General features: G+C 48.1%; 1 protein-coding gene across 2 annotated transcripts in view; it reads left to right on the forward strand.

The window, feature by feature from the left end:
* Positions 1–1,253: 1,253 nt before the first annotated feature.
* The window catches only part of SMIM24 (small integral membrane protein 24), a 77,276-nt gene continuing 56,041 nt past the window's right edge, over positions 1,254–22,488 (forward strand). The window contains exons 1-2 of one of the 2 annotated variants that reach the window (XM_069649457.1): positions 1,254–1,466; positions 8,213–8,351. In XM_069649457.1, the coding sequence (XP_069505558.1) occupies positions 1,445–1,466; positions 8,213–8,351 (161 nt within the window). In that variant the 5' untranslated portion in view covers positions 1,254–1,444. Of the gene's footprint in view, positions 1,691–8,212; positions 8,352–22,488 lie in introns of both variants that reach the window. The other variant, XM_069649456.1, reaches the window with a different exon arrangement.

Raw genomic sequence — 22,488 nt, forward strand, 5'->3', positions numbered from 1 at the left:
GATGGTTCTAACAAACCTGTTTTGTATGCTCTGGTATCTTTTCTTCAGGTAGCTAAAGCTCGCCTATTGGCTATGATAGCCATAAAAAATGAGGATTAGCCACGGGGTGGTTCATGAGTTTGGGGTGTAATCACACATACTAAACCTAAAATGCAAAGTTATGAGGGCTGTTTTTGAAAGTCTTTGAAAGTCTTGTAAAATTGCTCCTATTTTTAAAGGTTTGTACAAAAACCAAATAAAATAAAATAAAAAAAAAACTCGAAAAATAAATATATAATTAAAAAAAAAAATTCGACCATTTGGTTTTCGACCAAATTGCGTCCACCAAATGTCATTCGACCAGTTTTAGGTCGACCAAATGTCTGGACACCCTTCAATCAATCCTTTGTGGCGGCCTCCCTTCCAGTTGAGTGGCGGGCCTGCACTTCCTTCCTTTCTATAATATTGCTCCAGAGCTGTGCTTCCTTCCACTTCTGGGGGTGATGTGCTCACCTGCCTTGCAGTGCTCTGTCTGTCCATCTTTCCCTTCTCCCACATGCCTGTGCTTTCTTCCCATGCAGGGGTTGTTCCTCTCCCCAGTGTTTCTGGTACCGTCTCCTGCCAGGCCTCCCATCAGTGCTCAAGTCGAGGGTACACGCGGGTGGACGGAGTCCACCCACTTTTTTCAGAGGGTGGACTTAGTCCCCCCAGCTAAAATGAGAAACATTGAATGTCCTATTTGAATGTATGAATTAAAGCCGACCTCAGTTATTGCACCACAGTCATCAGGTTTGCAGGCTGGACACTTCACCACTGCACCATATAACCTGATGAAAAATAACAAACGACTAAAGGTGAAAGGTTTCATTTCGGTACTGCAAATTCCGGGGAAACATTTGTATTCTTGGAGTTTAAAACATGCACACCTTTTAACGTTTTCAAAACTCTATTAGAAGAAAATATCCTCTCTGGGGTGTGTGTGTTGATTTTCTGAAAGGAAAATGCCATTCGTCCTGTGCCATCTGGGTGGTTATGCAAAGCCAATTTAATGAAATGGGTATCTTTCACCTTGATGTGCTAATTGTCGGTGACATTATTTTTTAGAACTTGACCCCTGCCAAAGGTCCATTCCTCTGCTGGGCGTGTTCTCGCTTCTACTGCTGAGCTCTGGCGTTCTTTTAGTATTCGGACTCCTAGACTATTAATCACCCCGCTAACGGGTGTGTGCTGGCCTTCCGCGCGGTGCTGGTTTTTGCTTCCAGTGAAGGGCACGCGCTATTCTTCTCGGGCTGCGTTCCCCTTGGTTTCTCCGTGGCACCGTAGTGCACTTCCCTGTCTGGCACTCAGATGGTTAATCGGCTCTGGTTGCCATAGCGCCGCTTGGCTGGGGTTTGGATTTTACCCTCTTTGGTGCAATAAAAGTGCTCAGTGACAGGCCCAGGAGATTAATGCTTTCTTCAGCGCCATGCCAGGCAGGTCGATAACAGGTGAGCCCGCGGGTACCTGGGAGTGCATTGCCCTTTGAGCCTGGGTCCAAGGCTGAGCCTCCACAGCGGGCCCCACAGTCGCCAGGGTTCCTGCACAGTCGGTGGTGGCTCTCCTTCCACTCTGGGATCTCAAGGAACGGACGGGCATCCACCAGGAAGCATGGCACCTCTTTGCCCCATCCTGGCGCTCCTGGTGCTCCTGGCCTCTGCTGAGGCGCAGTACGGTAGGTGGCGTCGCCCCCCTCGCCACGCCGGTGGGCATCGAATGATATGTGGGGGTAAGACAAGCAGAGGCGAAACTGGAAAAGGAGGGGAAGAAAAGCGTGGAGCGAGAGGGTGGCAATGGAGAGAAAGGGAGGGGGAATTGGAACATTGAGAAAGAAGGGAGAAAAGGAGGGAATATGGAAAAAGGAGACAGGGGCCAGGATGCATTAACAGAAGGGGGCACGCAAGCAGATACAGTAACTGTGGAGTGGAGAGGCACAAATAAAGAGAGACCATAGAAGTGAGGGGAGTAAGAGGCACAGAGAGGAGAGTGGAAAGCGGAAGGAACTGGCAAGAAAAAAGAGAGAGGAGCCAGAGAGATATTGGGGAGAGCGAGATAGATGAAGGGACAGGATAGAGAATGTGGGGAGGAAAGAGCGAGAAGGACACAAATAAAGAGAGGCCAGTTGAACTCAGCAGGGCTGGCCTTAGGGCAGGTACGCCCGGGAGACCGCCCGCGGCACCATTACCCCCTCTGCCACGCCAGCTTGGGGAGTCTTTCAAGGTCTACCCCGAGCTGGCGTGGTGGGAGAAGGCGCAGCAGGCACCCTATTGAAATTAAATGCGTCCGCTCTCGGGAGCGGGCCACATTTGTTATGTTATGTTGAGTTATACCGCGCACGGATACCACCCAACGGCAGTCTCCAGGCACTCACGTGGCTCTGCAAGAAAGAGGACGGGGTTGGTTAGTGGGAAAAGAATTATGGGACAGGTCCGGAACCAGGAGAAACTGGTCTGTGTGTTTTGGCTTGCAGCTGCTAGTTTGCATCCTCTGGCTCGTATGCGTACGGGTAAGGTCCAATACCTGGGATGTCGGTATGCGACTGTTATGTTGGGGTGTTTATGCTTGTTTTATGTGTAGATTGGCAGGTGTTTAAGGTTGTGCGCACTGGCTTGTGTCCATACGGGTAAGGTCCAGTGTGGGGGTTTGGTTGTTGTGAGTGTGTGTTGCTTGTGTTGGGTGTGTATTAGCATAAAGGCAGCTAGGCCAGTGTTTGGGTGGTGTATTTGAGGAAGTAGAAGCGGGGTGGTTAGTGCTTGGGCTACTTGCTAAATTCTGCATTTCTATGTGTGACGCATGGTTAATCTTCTCAAATCCATCTGAATGGGACACGTGGAGGTCTGGCGTATGGCTACAATTCATAATTCACTCTAAGTGTGATGCACGGTTAATCCTCACAGCTCTGTCTAGAAGTTCTGCATGGTTGAATTTACAAATCTATGTAAGTTTGACGCCTGGTTAAACTTCACAATTCTCTCTGAGTGTGATGCATGGTTAAACTTCACAGTTCTCTCTGAGTGTGATGCATGGTTAATCCTCACAGTTCTCTCTGAGTGTGATGCATGGTTAATCCTCACAGTTCTCTCTGAGTGTGATTCATGGTTAAACTTCACAATTCTCTCTGGGTGTGATGCATGGTTAATCCTCACAGTTCTCTCTGAGTGTGATGCATGGTTAATCCTCACAGTTCTCTCTGAGTGTGATGCATGGTTAAACTTCACAGTTCTATCTAAGTGTGATGCCTGCATAATCGTCACAATTCACTCAAAGTGCAACACATGGCTAATCTTCACAATTCTATCTAAGTTTGACACATGGCTAAACTTCACAATTCTCTCTGAGTGTGATGCACGGTTAATCCTCATTGTTCTATCTAAGTGTGGCGCTTTCCCATCAGTGCCTATTGAAAAATGTCCCCCATGACCAGGGGCGTGTGGGGGGAGGTTAGGGAGGTATGTTTGTTTTGCTGCCTGGGGCGCTGCCACAGTTAAGGCCACACTTGCAACTGTGGGAAAATGATAAAGGGTAGAAGTTAAAAGAAAGAGGAGAGAGGAGAACGCAAATAGATAGAGACAGGGGAGAAAGGGAGAGCAAGAGAGGCACAGCGGGGAGAGGGAAGCGAGGAAGGGACTTACAGCAAGAAAGCAAAGGTGGAGACGACAGAGCAAGAGTGGTGTGAGGAAATCTACTTATGAGGAGGGGGGTAGAGAGAAAGAGAGAGAGAGATAGTAAAGAGATATCTCTGAGAAATGTACAGGTTACCTACTAACTAGTGAAGAGACATGTCTGAAAGATTTGTACAGGGTCCTACCAAATGAAGAGACATCTCTGATATATGCATACAGGTTACTTACTACCCAAAGAAGAGACATCTCTGCGATATGTATACAGGCTACTTACTACCTAGAGAAGAGACATGTCTGAAAGATTTGTACAGGTTCCTACCAAGTGAAGAGACATCTCTGATATATGTATGCAGGTTACTTACTACCCAAAGAAGAGACATCTCTGAGATATGTATACAGGCTACTTACTACCTAGTGAAGAGACATCTCTGAAAGATTTGTACAGGTTCCTACCAAGTGAAGAGACATCTCTGAGATATGTATACAGGCTACTTACTACCTAGTGAAGAGACAACTCTGAAAGATTTGTACAGGTTACTACCAAGTGAAGAGACATCTCTGAGATTTGTATACATGTTACGTACTACCCAAAGAAGAGACTTCTCTGAGATATGTATACAGGCTACTTACTACCTAGTGAAGAGACATCCCTGAAATGAGACTTGGCGGTGACACAGTGCCATTTTTCCCAGTGTATGTCCTTCTGCTATTACCCGGGCATCCTCAAGTCACCCACTGTGGCCACTAGGCAAGGCCTAATTGAAGACTGACCAATTAGGGCCCTAAAACATCCCTCAAAAGAGCGATTGAGAGTAGGCAGAGAGAGAGAACACATAGAAAGATGGAGAGTTAGACAGGGCGAATGAGAGAGCGAGAGACAGAACGCGTCACAGAATTGTGATCCATGCACTCAGCTCATTTATTTTGAAAAATGCAGTTTGTTTTAAATAAAAACATAAAGGTAGTAAGCAATATTGACTGTGCGAGTCCTTGATTTGGTTACAGAGAGATGTGTTTCACAAAATGGCAGCGCCGACTGGGTCTACTTTGTCAGACATTCTTAAACAAATAAGGCATGCGGCTTCATCCTCGTTCCCAAAGAGCCACCATCGGAATCCTAGAAGAACTGGATTCAGTACTGCATTGCTGCTTTTAATCACTTTCCGCCGCACTCATGCATGCTCCCACCCACACCACGCAAAATCACAAATATGCCCGTCCACAAATGAGCATGCGCACTTTACATCAGAAATTCAGAGACATCAACACACGCACAAAAATAACTCCATGTGCAATGATATGCAATCTCTCTCTCTCTGTCTCTCTCTCTCTCTCTCTCTCTCTCTCTCTCTTTCTCTTTCTCTGTCTCTCTCTTTCTCTCACCACTGCCACAGATACAGGCGCACGCACAACGAATACAGAATTCACAGACGACAACCACAGCTCACTGACATCCGTACAGGCAAGTACACAGGGTTGCACACTTGCACTAACCATATACTACACATACCCAACTTCATATGCCAAAACAGATTGACACCACCCTCAAACATAAACCATAACAGAAACACACACATACTACACACACAGATAAACACACGCAGACACACACAGTAACACACACACACACACATACACACAGCCACGCACACCCATTCACTACACCCAAATACTCATGTGTGGCAAACAGTAACTTGGAGGAAAGAGAGGTTAAAGGTCTAGAAAAGTGGTCAGAGGGACAGGAAGCACAATGGGACAAACAACGCAAAGCCAGACAAGAATACATGCACAGGGGCGAGACACAGTGAAAATAAAGTGATACTGTGAGCACGAAAGGGAAGTTTAAGAGTCTGTGAGAGACAACCTATTAAGAGCTAAGTAGAAAGTGGAAAAGAGACAGGCAAGAAGAGCGGAGAGACAGCTTATAATCTACACTTTTGGGAAACAGGGGGATGGCCAGAGGAAGAAGAGAGAGCTACACACGTAATTCCTGGGTGGAGAGTTTACAAAATAAAAGGGAACACTGTGACTTTCAATCTGGATTAAAGTATTCTGGATAGAGAGCTTTCTTTAGCTTCACTCTTCTTGGGATTTTATAAGTAGCCATTTGGGGGAGAAGTCGGGAAGAACAATTACAGACTTGGAAAAATAGTTATTCTGGAGCCTTGGTGAGAAGACTAGGACCTGGCAGAGCCACACCGAGTCCTGGTGGAACACTGACTCTTCAAAGAGCAGCTGCCCCATCACTGATCACTTCAGCCAACCCCGATTCTTCCACGCTGGCGCTGTCCTCCTCGCCTGACCCTCCATCTGGTAACCCCCCACCCCAACTTTACTCGCAGCTCCTGTGTACACACGTGCAATGCTGCAGTCCTTCCCAGCTAGCTGTGCGCTTTTCCCTGCCTATTGGCTGTCCTGAGAGATCCTTCACTTATTTGAAACATTACTTTTTAATCTTTATATATTGAACATGTTCCTTAAAATGTACTCTTTTAACTGATTGATTCAAAATGTTCTTGTGGGACCTCCCGCACCCCCCCCCCCCGCATCCCTAAATCGTATTACAAGGGTTACAAGAGCGATATAGTCTGTTTAGTACACTGCAAACGATTTAACCAGGTAGACCCGAGTTCTAATCCCAGCTTCTCACCTCGACCAAATTGTGTGATCCTGGAACAAAGGACTTCACGTTTCTGTTTCTCTGTTCTTTAGCCTGCCCAACCTGGGAGTAGTTAGATGTAGGATATACCAACACTTCAACTACTGTTAACTGCTGATTTTCCTGTATATCCCAAGATGGGGTATGACCACAAAAGGGATGTGACCTAGCAGTTCGGGCTGGACTGCCCCTTTTGGGGTGGGACCAAGCCTGATTTGCGTATGGTCTTTCCCATTCTGTAATTGCTTGTCAGGCAAAAAAAACGATGGTCTCGAGGGTTACTTAGAACTCTGCCAGTGGTTATGATTGATTCAATACCTTTCCACTGTCACATTTTGGTTGTGCGTGTGACCTCAAAAGCCAGGTGTTGTGCCAGCAGGAGAAGCTTCCATGAGGCACACATTGGCCCTCATTACGACGCTGGCGGAGGACCATGGTGCAATTTGCACCATGGTCCATGGCGCAGAGCTGCCAACTCCGCCATGGGGGTTGGCGGACTTACCGCCCCATTCCGACCTTGGCGGGGCGGTAAGTCCCCAATCCCCATTTACCCTTCCCCATTCCCATTTTTGCCCCATAGGGTATAATGGGAGTGGGGAAGGCGTTAATTACGCCACCGTAAATTACGGTGGCGTAATTAACAACAGGTCCCGTAGCGCCATGGATTTTTCCGCCCGGAAAAACCAGGCGAAAAAACCACCATGGCGCTACGGGAACTCGTAGTAAGGCGGAAAGGTACGCCATGCATTACGCTGGCGTAAAACCCTTTCCGCCAGGGTCGTAATGAGGGCCATTGTGTTGTTGTGTTCTGCCCTCACCAATGTTCCGGGCACAACGGGGACATTAGGCTTACTTCTTTCACTCCTCACAAAGTGGCAAACGGTGTAGTACACGTGATTAAGACCCGCTTGAAATCCAGACTCTCGACACATTGTAAAGAACAAAATCTAGTCAATATGTACTCTGGGCGAAACAGTGCTTCATTCTTTTAGTACGTTTCCACTCATGATAAAACCACTGTATATAACTGCCTTCCCCAAGAGCTCCATCGCCAGACAGTGCATGCTATTAAAATTTAATGAATGCCTTGATCACCCAAGGGGCGCGGCAGGAATCGCGCGCAACTCTCGCTTTTGACGTCTACGCGGCACTGAAGATATAGAAACCATCGAGCATTTGTTAACACCCTGTGAGAGTCTGCAAAGCATAAGAACAAGCCATCTTAAATCCTACAATAGTGGTTTTAATTGTGATGATCTCACCTTGGCGTGGCCAGTGTTTTTAAATGGATGTGACCATAATATGATTTTTTATCTTGTGAAATGTTATTGGACATGTGTAGAGATTCTTAAACTACTAACCAGTTGAGTTCTATATTTCTATCTGCCATGACTATGAAATGCCGATGCAGTTGCGAAACATGCAACTTCTCTCTCTGTATGTACTCCTAATATCATGGTCAAGTTCATGTTCGTAGCTCGAGTTTTTTTAAATTTTATTTGAGATATGAACTTTTATATTCTTATATGGTTTTTAAAAGGCAAATTCGTCTCCAGGTGATTTTTAATCTTGTTAGCACGGTTTTAACATGAAAATTCTAATTGTTGTAAATGTTGTATATACAAAGCCATTTGGCTGAAAGCATATTAATAGATAAATAAACAATGTCCAGTATGGAAGATGTCCTCAGACCAAACTCCCATATTCTAGACTCTACCAATGGGGGCGAGGCAACAGGGGCAGCTGGCGGGAAGCCCTTCTTACTGGCACCCATGTAGGACCACAAAGCCACCATTTCATGGCTGGAAGTCAGGCACTAGGGACTGGCCACCCAGAGAATCAGAGTTCTCCCTTCAGCCAGTCAGCCGTTACATGATGCAATGACCGCTTTTCTGTTTCTTTCTCTTCTATAAAGCCGCTGGAAGAGCCACTGGATCCACGGGCTCCACAAAGGCTCTGCAGCCGTGGCTGGTGGGCCTCACGGCCGTCGTGGTCTTCCTCTTCATCGTCTTCATCCTGATGATCGTCAACAGACTCTGGTGTAAGAAGAAGAGGTAGGTCCTCCACTCCTTTCCGTGGGAAAGGCTAGAGCGGGCGAGGCCTGATTATGAACCCAGGACCAGTGGTCCAAGTGGGCGGGACGGTGCTCGTCTAAAGTGTTACTCTTCCTGTGATTTTATTAAAAAAGAAACTGTTCCGGAATGGTTTAGTTTTAAAATAAAAGTGTAGGAAGAAGTTGAAACTTGCACTTCAGTGCACTGCACCGAACATTCCCTTAAATAGCAGGTGTGTTTGTTTGGGGGTTTGGATTGCACGTGGGATTGGGCGTGACGATAGGGTTTGTAGGGAGCGTGGGCAGGCCAGCAGTGCACATAGTTCCACTACTTCTTTTCGTACACTTCGACCACTGCAGGACCTGCTACCCTACCAGCCTGGCCATTACTGTAAGCAGGGATGTAGGTGTGCATGCAGATGTGTGTTGTTCGCGTTTTGTGTGTGTGTGAAAGAGTGTGTGAAGTGTTTCAAAGCTGTGTTTGTCTTTCTATGCTGCATGTGTGTTTTGGACATGGATGTATATGCTGTGCTTCTAGGTAGGTGCATGTCTTTCTGTGTACTTTATGTGGTCTTTTTATGTGTGTTGTCTACGGCCTGTGTTTACTTCTGCGTGTGTGTTTGCGTGTGTGCTGTGCATGTGAGTGTAGTGCAGCAGAGCGTGTGCACAGTGGTATTGCGCATATTATTTCACTTGAATGGTATCTTAGGTTTTAGCACCACACTTAGTCAAGCAAAAACGATTGGGCGCATAGTGGTTGATGGCACATGTGTGTGGATTCCCATCTGCCTAGTGATGATAGGATCACTTATGAGACATTTTGAACACTCCTAGTCCTGCTCTTCTTCACCACAGTACTTCATTTTTGAGGTAACCATCTCCATGACAGGAACATTGTTTCCAGTTCTTTATGGTGTTGACTCCTACACCGCAGGTGTATTGCCTCCAGTATCCCACAATCTCTTACTTGAAAAACCCAGTGGGTTCGAGGGTCATTTGTGCGGTGCCCACACTCCTATGCTGCACTCTCCACAAATGTGCATATTCGCAGAACCACACCTATCACCTTAAAACAGAAAGAACATGTCATGAGCCCACCAAATTGAGGGCATTTTGTATTCGAATTAGGAACAAGCTCAGTTTACTTTGATTTACCTTTTGTAATAGTTTTTAATAATATGCATACGTTTATTTGCCTCAAAAGCAGGACTTGTCCTTAGGTGGCATTAGTTTAATAGGAAAGCATTTCAACTTATTTGCATTGCTCAGTTGAAGTGTGTGTTGCATTGCATGTTTGACGTACCCTATAATCAGTGTTATGAAGTGGTGGAATTGCAATGGTGTGCCTTGTGATCTTGGGCAAAACACTCTTCCGAAATCTCGTGTTTACTATCAGTGACTTCCTTGACATATTAATACAAGAATTAAGTAGTATTTGCAGTAATAGAGCAAAATCTATTGGCTGGACTCATTTTTAACCAGATTGTAAACAATTGTATATCTGTTATAATTATTTTAAGACATTAGGTTTATTTTGTACCGGGCCTACCAATACCGGGTGAAAATGACGCCATGACACTTAAATCACTTTTTTTTTCTCAATGGACTAACAATTTTATCCAATAAGGTAAAGTAAGAAAACAATGGTTTGCTCAACATCATACACTTTATGTAGAAAAGCTTGCATTTAAGCCCAGTCTGCAGTTTAGACCCCTGACTTAGCACATATGCAGGTGTGGGTAGGGAGGGAAACAAGAATCCTGCTCCTGGCCACCTTCGCAAGCTTGCTCCGTTTGGAGTGAGCTTGCATTGTGCAATGCCCTGTTCCTACGGGCGCCTTCTTTTATTGGGGAGATTCCCCCCTGCTGAAATCGGTTTGGTTTTGGGACCGGTCTCCGCCCAACCCCCTACGGGCACGCAACCCTCATGCCCAGCATGCCTCAATTAATTTTTTTCTTGGGGCTCACCCCTGGTTTCGGTTTCACCCTGCCTTTTGTTCTTATCCATTTGTTTCCTGCAGGGGTCACCTCAGGGGCTGGGTGAGGGCGCCAACCTGTCGCCCCTTTCCCCGGGAGAGCAATGCTATCCCCCTATGCTTAGAAACCTATGCCCTCCATCTTTCAGCCCTGTGGACCCTCAGGGTTGCACGTCCTCCATCTACCTCACTGCCCGTGTCAAAAACGAATGACCCACGATCCATGCTGATCTGTAAGGGCCGCCACCTGCAGGAGAGACATGTTGCGTTACACCAGCTCTTCCCTAATATATTTATTGAAACAATTAGATCTCCAGCCCCTATTCTCTTCACATCCTTGGGAGCCAAGCCCCCTGTCCAGTCGAATGTAGCCGCCCTATCCTGAATGATACTGATGTACCATACTTGGCTGGATTCCAGGCTACCTCCTTAATCAATGTCTATCGTACAGCCTGAAAATGGAACCTGCTGAGCGCCTTGCCATCCCTGTGAATTAACAGCTGGCCCCCCAAATACAGCCGTATTTTCAGAAAACCATTTGTGATACAAATTGGACAATGGCCCTCCTCCTCAATGCAGTGCAATGTTATGCACCTCCCTTTTCCTAGCTGGTCTGCCTTTGAGTTTCATTATAGACATGCATCTGCTACCTATGCTAATGTCCTGCAGTGCCAGCCTGTCCCCAGCTGACATGTTCCTTGCAACCAGCACCCCTTTTCTTAATGCCCCAAAGAAGGCCAGGGCAAAGGCTGCCCTGAACAATGCTGGCTCATAGCTGCTGGAGCATTTGCTGCCAGGGCCGCCAGTAGCCAAACTTCATGATCAAACTTCAGTGGTCTTCTTGCAATATGCCTGCTCCCTTCTATCTTGTCCCAAACTTTGAGTACACATTTTACCAGCCAGCTCCCTGTTAGGTTGCCCCCCCTTGCTACTTTCACTGCATTTGCTGCCACTGCTAGATGTGCTGTTGCCCAGGCATTTCTTTTGCCATGCATATGTGCCCATTCTAAAAATGTGTTGACGTAATTCTTTGTAATGTCCAACTCGTTCTCTTTTTTAATTGCATCCTTAAACTTTTGGAGACACTTACAGTACTGCTTAGCCGTTTTCTGGGCCAGATCCTTCTCGGCAAGGTCCATTATTACACTTCCGATCCTTCTCTCCAACTCCGCCCCTGCTTTGCTGGTGCCTTTTTTTCTGTGTAGCGTTCTGCTCCGTGCTGTGTCTTTCGTCTTTTCTGCTCTTTCCTGTCTCTTCATTTGGTCTTCCAAAACTTCACATGCTTCTTCAGGTGCAGCTGTGATCACCAGGTCTGCGTCCGGCCTTAATTGCCTGAAATGTCCCCACTGTGAACGAGACAGGGTGTCAGCGACGATATGTCACCCCACACTCTCTGAAATCACACATTCAACCATCCCCACATACAAAGAGATACATAGGAAGCCAGACACCACAATTTGTAATTGTATTTTTGTTCATTTATATAGTTCTTTTACCAAAGCAGTGACCACAAAATTGAATAATGGTACTGATAAGCAAGGAAAGTCTAATAGACAAGGCCATGGAAATCCAATGCTTAGGCGTAAGACGTGAGAAAGCATGAAAAAGGGACCAAGCTGAGGGGGCACAGGAATGACCAGGAGATATTGAGTTTGAGAATGTAAAAAACGAGAGAGAGTATGTAAATTGAGACGAGAGAAGATAGACCAGGAGGTGCAAAGCCATGAATGCATTTAAAGATGATTCAGGGAAAATGAAAAAGAAAGCCAAGAGGACTTACCTACAAACGTACCTTCGCCTCCAGTTATCATTTACTACTCTAATGCACTTGCTTCTGTAGCTCACATCTTGGGAAATGTAATGTAAGGGTCCCTGCAGCTGCCAGTGGAGGGCTCCTCTATCCCATTTTACCTTTTGACAGTGACAGAAGAGCAGTGACCAAAGGGGGTGACATCTGAGAACTAAGGAGTAGTGTAAAATGAAAAAAGGAGGTGACCAAGAAGTTACCCTGAGCGACACCATATTAACATTTGAGAACCAGGTCTCTGGCAAAGAAATAGACCTGGCCTGATCTGAAAAGTAGGATCAAAACGACCACAAGACAGAACCAGAAAATCCCAAAGAAGAAAGAGTGGGAGGAAGAGTAGGGTTAACGACAGTATCAAAAGTGAGAAAAAGATCACAAATAATTATAATACATCAATGTTTTGAGAATAGTTTCAGTGGAGTGTGATGGAAGAAGAGAGTGATGATGGTCTAGATAGGTTGCAACTTGATTCTAGAGCATACGCTTCAGTATTAAGAAAAAAAGGAATCGCAGCGATTGGACGATAATTAGCAGGAGGAGGCGAGTCAAGAACAGGGCAAAAGCGAAGTAGATAGAGATATTTCAAATAAATGGCAATAATGGAAGAAGCAGGGAAAGAACCTTAGGGTTGAGAGTGGAAGCAGCAGGATGAGCACAGAATATGAAAGAAGCGGTATCATATGCAGAAAGAGATGAGAAAGAGGAAAAATGTGAAGAAGACTCAGGTGGGAAGAGGCAGAATTGGGGAACGAGAGACCGAGTGAGATAAAAAAAATAATCCTTTTTGGCAGTTGAGAGAGAGAGGCATCATATGAGGTATGCATGAGGGAAAGCAAGTGAAGATCAGAGTGAGAGATTTCTTTTTCAATTCCAAAGAAAAAGGTCAGACAAAAGCAAGGTCTAGTGAGGCTTACAGGAGGGCAGGAAAGATTGAGCAGGGTAGTGTAGATCCAACGTAGAGTGAAGACCAGAGTTATGAAAAGAGAAAACCGAGTCAGCTGACAGAAGAAGAAATTCAGCCGGTGGAGGGATAGCTGTTGGAAGAGAGGATATCAAGGCAGGAACATTGAAGAACTTTAATACGCAACGAGAAAAAGCAGTAGAAGTGAAAGTAAATGAAGAAGGAAGTGTGACGGAAAAGGAAAGTAAAAAAAATGATCTGAAGAGTAAATCATGGAGGCAATGATAGGCAAATTGGAAGATAAGGAAGAAACATTAAATCAAGAGATACGCTGATAATCTGAGAGGGAGGAAAAGAGTTGAAATTGATGATAAGAATGAAGTAGTGAGAGAAAAGGAGAGGATGTGTGGTTTTGGAAACGGTTAAGGGTTTTCACTTAGAGTTCTATCAAGCTCCCCTTCCAAGACCAATAGTTTTCAGTAGGGAAGACGAAAGGTTACCTGGACATAGAGATTACAGAACTATGGTGAAAAAAGGCCATTGCACTGGCATCAGTCATCAAAGGAGGTTTCATAAGCAATATGTTCCTAGTGAAAGGCAGATGCAAATTGAGACCAGTAATCAATGACAGGAATTTGGACGCATTCCTAGTATACAGACATTTCAAGATGGAGGGAATCCATCTCAAGCAAGACATCCTTCAGAAACGAGACTAGTTGGCCAGGGTAGACCTCGGAGATGCATATCTGATGGTGCCACTATCTCCTCAAGTTCATCTGGAAGGGGCAGGGAGGGGAATTTACAAGTCTACCATTCGGGCTGGCATTGGCACCGTGGTGTTTCACCAAGCTGATGAAACCAGCGGTCAGCAAGCTAAGAGAACAGGGCATCCAGGTTATTGTCTACATGGATGACATCTGCTTCATGTGTGAGGATAGGGATCTGTTACAGGAGCAAGTGACAATCACAACTGATCTTTTACAGGAGCTGGGCTTCCTAATCAGTTGGGAGAAGTCGGAGGTAGCCCCATCTCAATCTATAGAATTTCTCAGCTTCATTGTAGACACTACTCAGGGAACACTCAGTTTACCTCTAGCCAAGGTGAACATGATCAAGAAAGAAATCAAAGCAAACTCATCGAAAGAGATGATATCCTTGAGAGAACTAGCCAGAATGCTAGGTCAGCTAGCTTCATCGATTCAAGCTATTTTCCCAGGAATTCTCCACTACCGAGTCCTACAGTGATTAAACATACAGAATCTCATGAGGGGCTGGTCCCTATATCACAAGAAATGAGAACGGAATTGCTGTGGTGGTACCACCACATGGAATCTTGGAATGGAAGAGCATATTTGGATTCTCCCTGGACCTGGTAAAAGAGTCGGATGCCAGCCAGTGGACCTGGAGAGCACGCTGTGGGGAGATGACAATGGGTGGCAGATGGTCAGAGAAGAAGCTCAATCTTCACATCAACTGCCTAGAGTTACTGTCATGAGATATGATATGATATTTTATTTGAACCGCGCTCGTACACAAGTGTTTCAGAGCACGTCAAGGCAAGGGAGGGGAACAGGGGAGAACAAAAACAACGATCTTACTAGGCCCAGTGACATTGAGATTGTGCAAGTGCGTGGGAAAGGGAAAGGGGAAAAGTGCATGGAAGGGGACGAGTGGAAGGTGCAGAGCAGAGGATAAACAGATAAATAATAATAAATACAAATAAAATATATAATGGAGCAATAAACAGGGGTAGTGCAGCCAGCAAGTGGCAAGTGCTTTGTTTATAGCAGCAGAACTGGGTAAGTCTGATAAGTGTATAAAAAGAAGAAAATGGCATTTATAACGCACCTGTGCACAAGTGTTTCACGGCGCGACAAGGCAAGGGAGGGGGAACAGAGGGAATACAGGCAACGATCATACTAGGCCAGGTGTCTTTCAGATCGCGCAAGTGCATGGGAACGGGGAAGGGGGAAAGTGCGGGTGTGGGGGTACAGAGTGGTACATGGGATAATAGAATAAATAACAGTAAGTAAAGTGCGGACAGCAGGTGGCAAGTGCAAGGGTAAGTGCAGACATTGGGTGTCAAGTGCTGGTAGTGGGACTGTATGGGTACAGAAACAGCCCCCAAGTGCGAGGGTTGCCAGGAAGGCAGTGCAGGTAAGCAACTGACGGGGGAGGGGACCTGGGCCTGAGATCAGAGGGTGGCCAGGTAACCAGTGTAGTTTCCGTATCAGCTAGGAAGTCAGCAGGAGAGAGCAGGAGAGAAAGCAGAAGCAAAGAGAAAGGTTTTGAGGTGCTCCCGGAACTGGAGATGATTCTTCTCAAGGTTCAGGGAGGCAGGGAGGCTGTTCCAGAGGGAGGTCCCAGCCGAAGAAAGAGATCTACCACCAACTCGTTGCTTGGAGAAGCGACTGACCCTGAGGGAGTTGGAGGCGGATGAGCGAAGAGCTCGAGAAGGAACATATTTAGGAAGAGAGAGTTGAAGGTATAGTGGCACCAGGCCCCAGAAGACCTTATGGACAATGCAGAGAGTTTTGAACTGGGAGCCAGTGCAGAGATTTCAGTCCTGGAGAGATACGATCCCTGGGCTTGAGGCCAAAGACAAGTCTTGCAGTCCTGTTCTGGATGAGTTGCAGAGGGCGAAGGGAAGAAGCAGGCAGATTTAGAAAGAGGCTTGCAGTCCTGTTCTGGATAAATTGCAGAGGGCAGAGGGGAGAAGCAGGCAGATTTAGAAAGATGCTCTTGCAATAGTCAACCCTAGTCAAGCCTAGAGAGAACCAGAGCTCTGGAGACAGTCAGCTTCTGGGGGAAGGAGAGGAAAGGAAGTATACCTCTGAGAAGGTGCAGCTGGTAGTGTGACTTCTTAGAGACATCAGAGATGTGCGGAGAGAAGGAGAGTGTGGAGTCCAAGATGACCCCGAGGTTTTTTGCCTCACAGGTGGGAACAGGAGGAGGGCCAAGAGAGGCCGGCCAGATAGTGACAGGAAAGGAGGGAGCGGTGTGCCGATGAGGAGAATCTCGGTCTTACTGGAGTTAAGGCAGTGATCATTGGCAGCACACCACTCCTGGATGATGACAGACAGCCAGAGATGAGAGAGGGAGGTGGCTGAGGGCAGCCTGAAAATGAGCTGAGTGTCATCCGCATAGCACTGGAAGTTGGGGCAGAGCGCTGCAATGCGGTGGGCAAGATGTGCCAGGTATAGGTTGAACAGCCAGGGAGAGAGGTTAGGATCCAAGTTGAACCTGGAAGGGTCGATCAGAGAGGTAAGAAGTCAGCCACGCCAAGGCCTGACCGGTGATCCCCAGGTTATCACAGAGATGGTTGAGCAGGATGGCATGGTTAACCGTGTCAAAGGCAGAAGAGAGATCAAGTAAGATGAGGTCACTGGGGGTGTTGGAATCAAGGTTGGAGAGCAGGTCTTCACGGATGTTCAGGAGAGCAGTTTCCGTGCTTCTGGCAGCTATGAAGCATGACTGGTGATCATGGAGACAACCAACAGATTCACTATGGAGACTGAGCTGGGAGATGGCAACTTTTCCAAGAGTTTGCCCAGAAAAGGGTTGATGGATATTAGGCGATAGTGAGCCGGGCGGGATGGGTCGGCAGAGGATTTCTTAAGAAGAGGGTGCACAGGAGTGTACTTCAGGAGGGAAGGGAAGACTCCAGTGGCGAAGGAGTGGTTGCAGAAGTCGGCCAGGGCAGGAGCCAGGCAGTCAATGTGGTCCTTGATGGTTTTGGAGGAACAGTGATGAACCTGTTTTGATGAGACTTTCATAGATCGGACTTGTCTAGAAACCTTGTCTGGGGAGAAAAGGGGAAAGGCAGAGAAGGAAGGAGGCGAAGAGGCCGAAGAGGGGCCAGTGGAAGAGCAGGGAGTACAGGGAGGAAGGGGAGAGGAGGATAGAGAGGACAAGATGTCCTGAGTTTTAGAAATGAAATGCAAAGCCAGCGCCGTACAGAGGGCCTGGGAAGGGACAGTAGAGGTAGATACTGTGGAAGGATTGGCTAGTTCCTTGCAGATTTGAGAGAGTTCAGCCAAGTTGTTAGATGCCGCAGAGACGCAGACTTGGATGTGAGCTCTCTTCTTGGTGAGGATAGAGAGCCGGTATTGCCTTTGGAGCAGGCGGCAGGTCAGTTTGTCAGAGGATGTGCATAAAGCACGCCATTTCCTCTCAGCCACCCTGCACTTACGTTTGAGGGCGACGAGGTCAGAGTGGTACCAGGAGTTACATTTAGCTTTGGCTTTGGCTTCAGGCAGATCCTCATAACAGGGGCAAGAACATTGAGAGAATTATATATAGCAGAGTGCAGCATGGAAAGGGCTGTGTCAGAGTGTGAGTCATCCAAAGTGGGAGGGAGGGAGAAAGAGGCGGCGAAAGCCTCAACTGACACGCGCTTCATGGGTCGGATAACCAAGAAGGTGGGTGGCAGTGCTCGACTTGGCTTGGCCTGAGGGGTAGAGAGCGTGAGCTGGGAGGAAAGGAGAAAATGGTCACTCCAGGAGAGAGGAGTAGTGAGAGGGATAGAAAGGGAAAGGTCTGAGGAGATCAGAACATCCAGAGTGTGCCCTGCAGAGTGAGTCGGGCCAGAGAGGAGAATAGAGAGTGAGAGAGAGTCACAAAAGTTGCAAAGGAGCCCAGAGGAAGGACAGGAAGCATCCAGGTGGATGTTGAAGTCTCCAAAGAGGAGGAGTTGAGTGGTCGGGACTAGGAGGGAAGAGGAGAGGTCCGCCAACTCAGAGACGAAGGAGGAGATCTGACCAAGTGGCTGATAGATAGTAGCCACAGTAAGGGAGTGGCTAGGAGAGAGAGAGAGCCTGCAGGCAAGGCATTCAAAAGAGGAGTAGGCCTGCGTAGGAATGCAGGAGGCAGGAATCCACTCTGGGAAGATCAGGGCTACACCCCCACTGGAGTGGTTGGACCTGGGCGCGGAGAGGATCTTGTAGCCTTCAGGGAGGAGTGTGTCAAAGCTTGTGACAGAGCTGGCCGTGAACCATGTCTCGGTGAGACTGAGGACATCGAGTTCAAGTTCCTCCAGAAGACGGCAGATGTCAGAGGAGTGTTTGACAGCTGAGCGAGAGTTAAGAGTGGCAATATGCATAAGGTCGCCGTCCTTGAAGGACTTCCGGGGAGGGGTACAAATCAGTGGTATGCCCTGCAGAGGGGGGTTTGAAAGGGAAGAAGAGGGCAAGGTAGCCAAGAAGGAGGAAGCAGGGGGAGGCGAGGAAGCCGTGGAGGGGGGAGAGAGGACAGTAGGAGAAGAAAGGAAATTGGTCAGGGACTGGAAGCATCTATCGAAGAGGAGAAGGTTGGCCTGAGGGCCTTGGACCAGGATGGTGCCATTCACATAAGCATTAATGATGACCTTAGAGGAGTAGAAGGAGGCCATGAGGGCATCCCACCGGGTGCCACCATTAATGGGAGAATAAGAGAAAGGAGAGAGCACAGAGACCATATGTAGGGTCCATAGGTCTGGTGAGGGAATGACAAAGAGGATGTCAGTGAACGTGTGCCTGGAGGAGGCACCGGTATAGGTGTCAGAGATAGGGAGGCCTGGGTTGGAGACCAGGATGTCCCTTTTAAACATCTTCGTACCAGATTTAGTGAGGAGGGCAGGTAGTCAATAGAGAAACAGAGAGCACCATAGAGTAGAGGGGAGACGAGAGAGGGGGAAGGCAGAGGGAAGGGAAGAACACTAGGGAAGGACACAGGGCAGGGTGCAAGCAGACGAGACAGGGAGAAGCGAGACGGTTGAGCAATTGGACAAGACAAAGACACTCAGAATTAAAGGACTATCACAATGCAAAGTTTTGAAAACAGGAGAAAAACAGACCTAAGTTGGAGAGTCCTGAGTAGAGGGAGAAAGGCCTATGTTTCACGATGCAATTTTAAATACTGATACAATGCACATTTTTTAAAACAGGAGAAAAACAGACCTAAGTTGGAGAGTCCTGAATAGAGGGAGAAAGGCCTAGGTTTCACAATGCAATTTTAAATACGGATACAATGCACATTTTTTAAAACAGGAGAAAAAACACACCTAAATTGGAGAGTCTGCTAGGTGTACAGGGGTAAGCAGGGAGGCCTGCGGGACTAACCTGGATGATGACTGGCAATTGGCGTCCCCTGCGGACACCTGCAGACACAACCAGGAGCCGTGTATATGGGAGCTGCCCTTTGCCTAGTTGCCCTTAGCTGTGGAGGCTGCTGGGCATGGGCTGCCCTGGCAAAGCCGGTAATGCATAGGGGGCAAACCAATCAGGGTGGAGGGAGGGCTGGAAGGCAGGAGGGAGGGATGGGCCCAACTAAGAAGAACACACACAGAAGGGGAGAGGGGGCAGGCTGACACAAGCAACGGGAAAAATTAACAAAAATAAAGTCAGGCAAGGCCACATAGGGTCACACGTACCGTTAAGCAGCCTGCAGTCACCTGCTCAGCCAGGTTAGAATTGCGAGTGCGGTGTGCTGCGGGACAACCTGCTTCCTCACATGAGGCAATGCGGCCAATCAAGGTGGTGGGAAGGATGGGATGCGGGAGCGAGGGAGGGGACCAACAAAGAAGAACACGGAAGGGGAGAGGGGGCGGGGGGACACAAGACACAGGAAAAATGAACAAAAGTAAAGTCAGTCAAGGGTCACACGTACCGTTAAGCAGCCTGCAGTCACCCACTCATCCAGGCTAGAACGGCAAGCACGGTGTGCTGCAGGACAACCTGCTTCCTCACACGAGGCATTGCAGCCAATCAGGGTGGTGGAAGGATGGGAGGCGGGAGGGAGGGAGGGGACCAACAAAGAAGAACACGGAAGGGGAGAGGGGGCAGAGAGACACAAGCAACAGGAAACATGAACAAAAATAAAGTCAGTCAAGACCCACGGAGGGTCACATGTACCGTAAAGCAGCCTACAGTCACCCGCTCAGCCAGGCTAGTATGGCGAGCGCAGTGTGCTGTGGAACAACCTGCTTCCTCACACGAGGCAATGCAGCCAGTCAGGGTGGTAGGAGGGCTGGGAGGCGGGAGGGAGGGGACTAACAAAGAAGAACACGGAAGGGGAGAGGGAGCAGAGGGACACAAGCAACAGGAAAAATGAACAAATATAAAGTCAGTCAAGGCCCACGGAGGGTCACACGTACCGTTAAGCAGCCTGCAGTCACCCGCTCAGAAAGGCTAGAATGACGAGCGCGGTGTGCTGAGGGACAACCTGCTTCCTCATACAAGGCAATGTGGCCAATCAGGGTGGTGGGAGGGCTGGGAGGCAGGAGGGAGGGGACCAACAAAGAAGAACACGGAAGGGGAGAGGGGGCAGAGGGACACAATCAGTCAAATGCTGGACCCAGAAGAGGGCGCTGTGTTGCATGCTACTCAAAACGGACAACATGTCTGCAGTAAGATATATCAATCATCTGGGTGTAACAAAGACCAAGATTCTAGCACAGCTAGCAAAGGAGTTTTGGCACTTATGCCTCCTGAAGAATGTCAGCGTGATCGCCAAATACCTCCCAAGGCTACAGAATCAGGTAGCAGACTAGAACTCGAGGTATCTGCAGGATACCAGCAATTGGCAGCTGGACACAGTGTTTCACAAACTTATCTCCTATCAGGGCCCCTGCCAGACAGACCTCTTTGCATCGGGACTGAACAGGCAGCTGCCACGGTTTTACAGCTGGAGACTGGACCTGGAAGCAACAGCGAGAGATGGTTTCCTTCAGATATGGGGTCCAGAAAGAGAACATGCATTTCCTCCATTCACTGTGATTCCGAGGCACAAAGAAGGAGACAGAGGGCATTGCTAGTATTAGCAACGCCAGACTAGAAAGGACAGGCTTGGTTTCCAGATCTGTTAGAGATATAATTTAGCAATCCAACATTGCTTCTTCCAATCGAAACAATCATTCTGGGCCCAAGGGTAGAGATGTACACCTTGGTTCCGGTGGGGAACCTGAATCTAATGGTGTGGGTGATTTTGGGGAATCCTGGAGTATGTCAGGTCTTTCGGGAGAAACTGAACGCATCATCGAGGAATCATGGGCATTAGGAACCAGGAAGGCTCGTAAAGTCACTTGGAAAATGTGGTGTAACCAGTGTCTGGCGAGGAACATGGTGAATTTCCTGGCAGCTCTAGCAGCCCAGGGCAAGGCTACAGGACTATGAATGCATTTTGTTTCAGCAATTTCAGCAGATCACTCACGTGTGGAGAGGCTACTGTTAGGAGAACATCCTCTAGCATTGTCACAATCTTAACACCTGGGCTGGGAACTCAGAGCCTCTGGCCCTCGCCACAGTATTCCTGCAAGGCCCCAAGGGCCCAATCATGCCCCTCTCGGCTGTCATGGAGCCAGTCCTGGCGCCTTTGGCGTCAGGCTCATATGGCAGGTGTAGTTTCCATTGGGGAATGGACCAACATGGCTGCCCCACAAGGACCGACGTGGAACTGCATCATGCAGTCTAGCATCCAGGGCGTGGTCCGCCCTGGAGGCACCTGGGATACCTGCTGGCTATATAAACCACGCCCAAGCTGAGGCACGCGCTTCACGTTCTTCTGCACTTGCAGCGTGACGTTCACCAAGACCTGCTCGCAGCATCCTTGGCCTGCATCTTCAGGGAGAATAAGAACACTGTTATTCCTCCTCACCTGTTCTGCATCCAGTTCCTTGACCACTCCCGAATCTTCCCTGGAATTTGTCTTCTTCCGCTAGCAACATCCTAGAGAGGAGAGACAAGAAGAGGACAATTAGTAAGCGTTCGTCTTCCGATTCCATCACCTCCAGACTCCGCTTACTTACCGAAGCTCTCCTGGAAAGGCACTGCTGCACGGACATCTTCCATTCTATGCTACGCTCCCATCTGGCTGGATTTTTTCCAGGAACTTGTCGGCGACCTGCAAGGAAGGATAGCACAGGTTAGCCTTATTCAAAGACGCTCATAGCGCCGCACCTTGCGCATTCTTTTGCCTTCTCACGTACTGCCCTCTCCATCAGCTCGACGTCTCCATCACCCCTTCTGAATCAACGAGAGAAGGAGAAGGTCAACAGGGCAACAACAATTGCAGACACTGATTCTTTAAACTAAAGACTTACCTCAAGGGTGGAGTCACAGCCAGCGTGGACTCCCGGGCCCACGCCAGTGAAGTAACTTGGCAGAAAGGTGCCCAGCCACGATGCACCCCTGCACCGAACGGCAGGACGGAGAGCGCACCTTATCGAAATTCAAGGTTAGAGAGGCTCCAAGGGGGTCGCAAGGGGAGCACTTGGGAGGTGGGCCTGAGAGAAGGTGATTGTGGCTAAAACTGAACTCCTGGCTTCCAGAATAAGCGCACGGCAGCGCGAGTCCCCGGGGGAGGTGAATCCGTCCCAGTAGCACTTCGGACCAGTCGGGTGGCGTCCCTGTGGATACAAGGTGAGCGTTACAAGTATGCAGACTTCTTAGAGGAATAAAACATATGAGACAGCCTGTACC

The sequence above is a fragment of the Ambystoma mexicanum genome, chromosome 1p (assembly GCF_040938575.1).
Source record: "Ambystoma mexicanum isolate Mex_15411 chromosome 1p, UKY_AmexF1_1, whole genome shotgun sequence".
NCBI classification, from domain to species: domain Eukaryota; kingdom Metazoa; phylum Chordata; class Amphibia; order Caudata; family Ambystomatidae; genus Ambystoma; species Ambystoma mexicanum.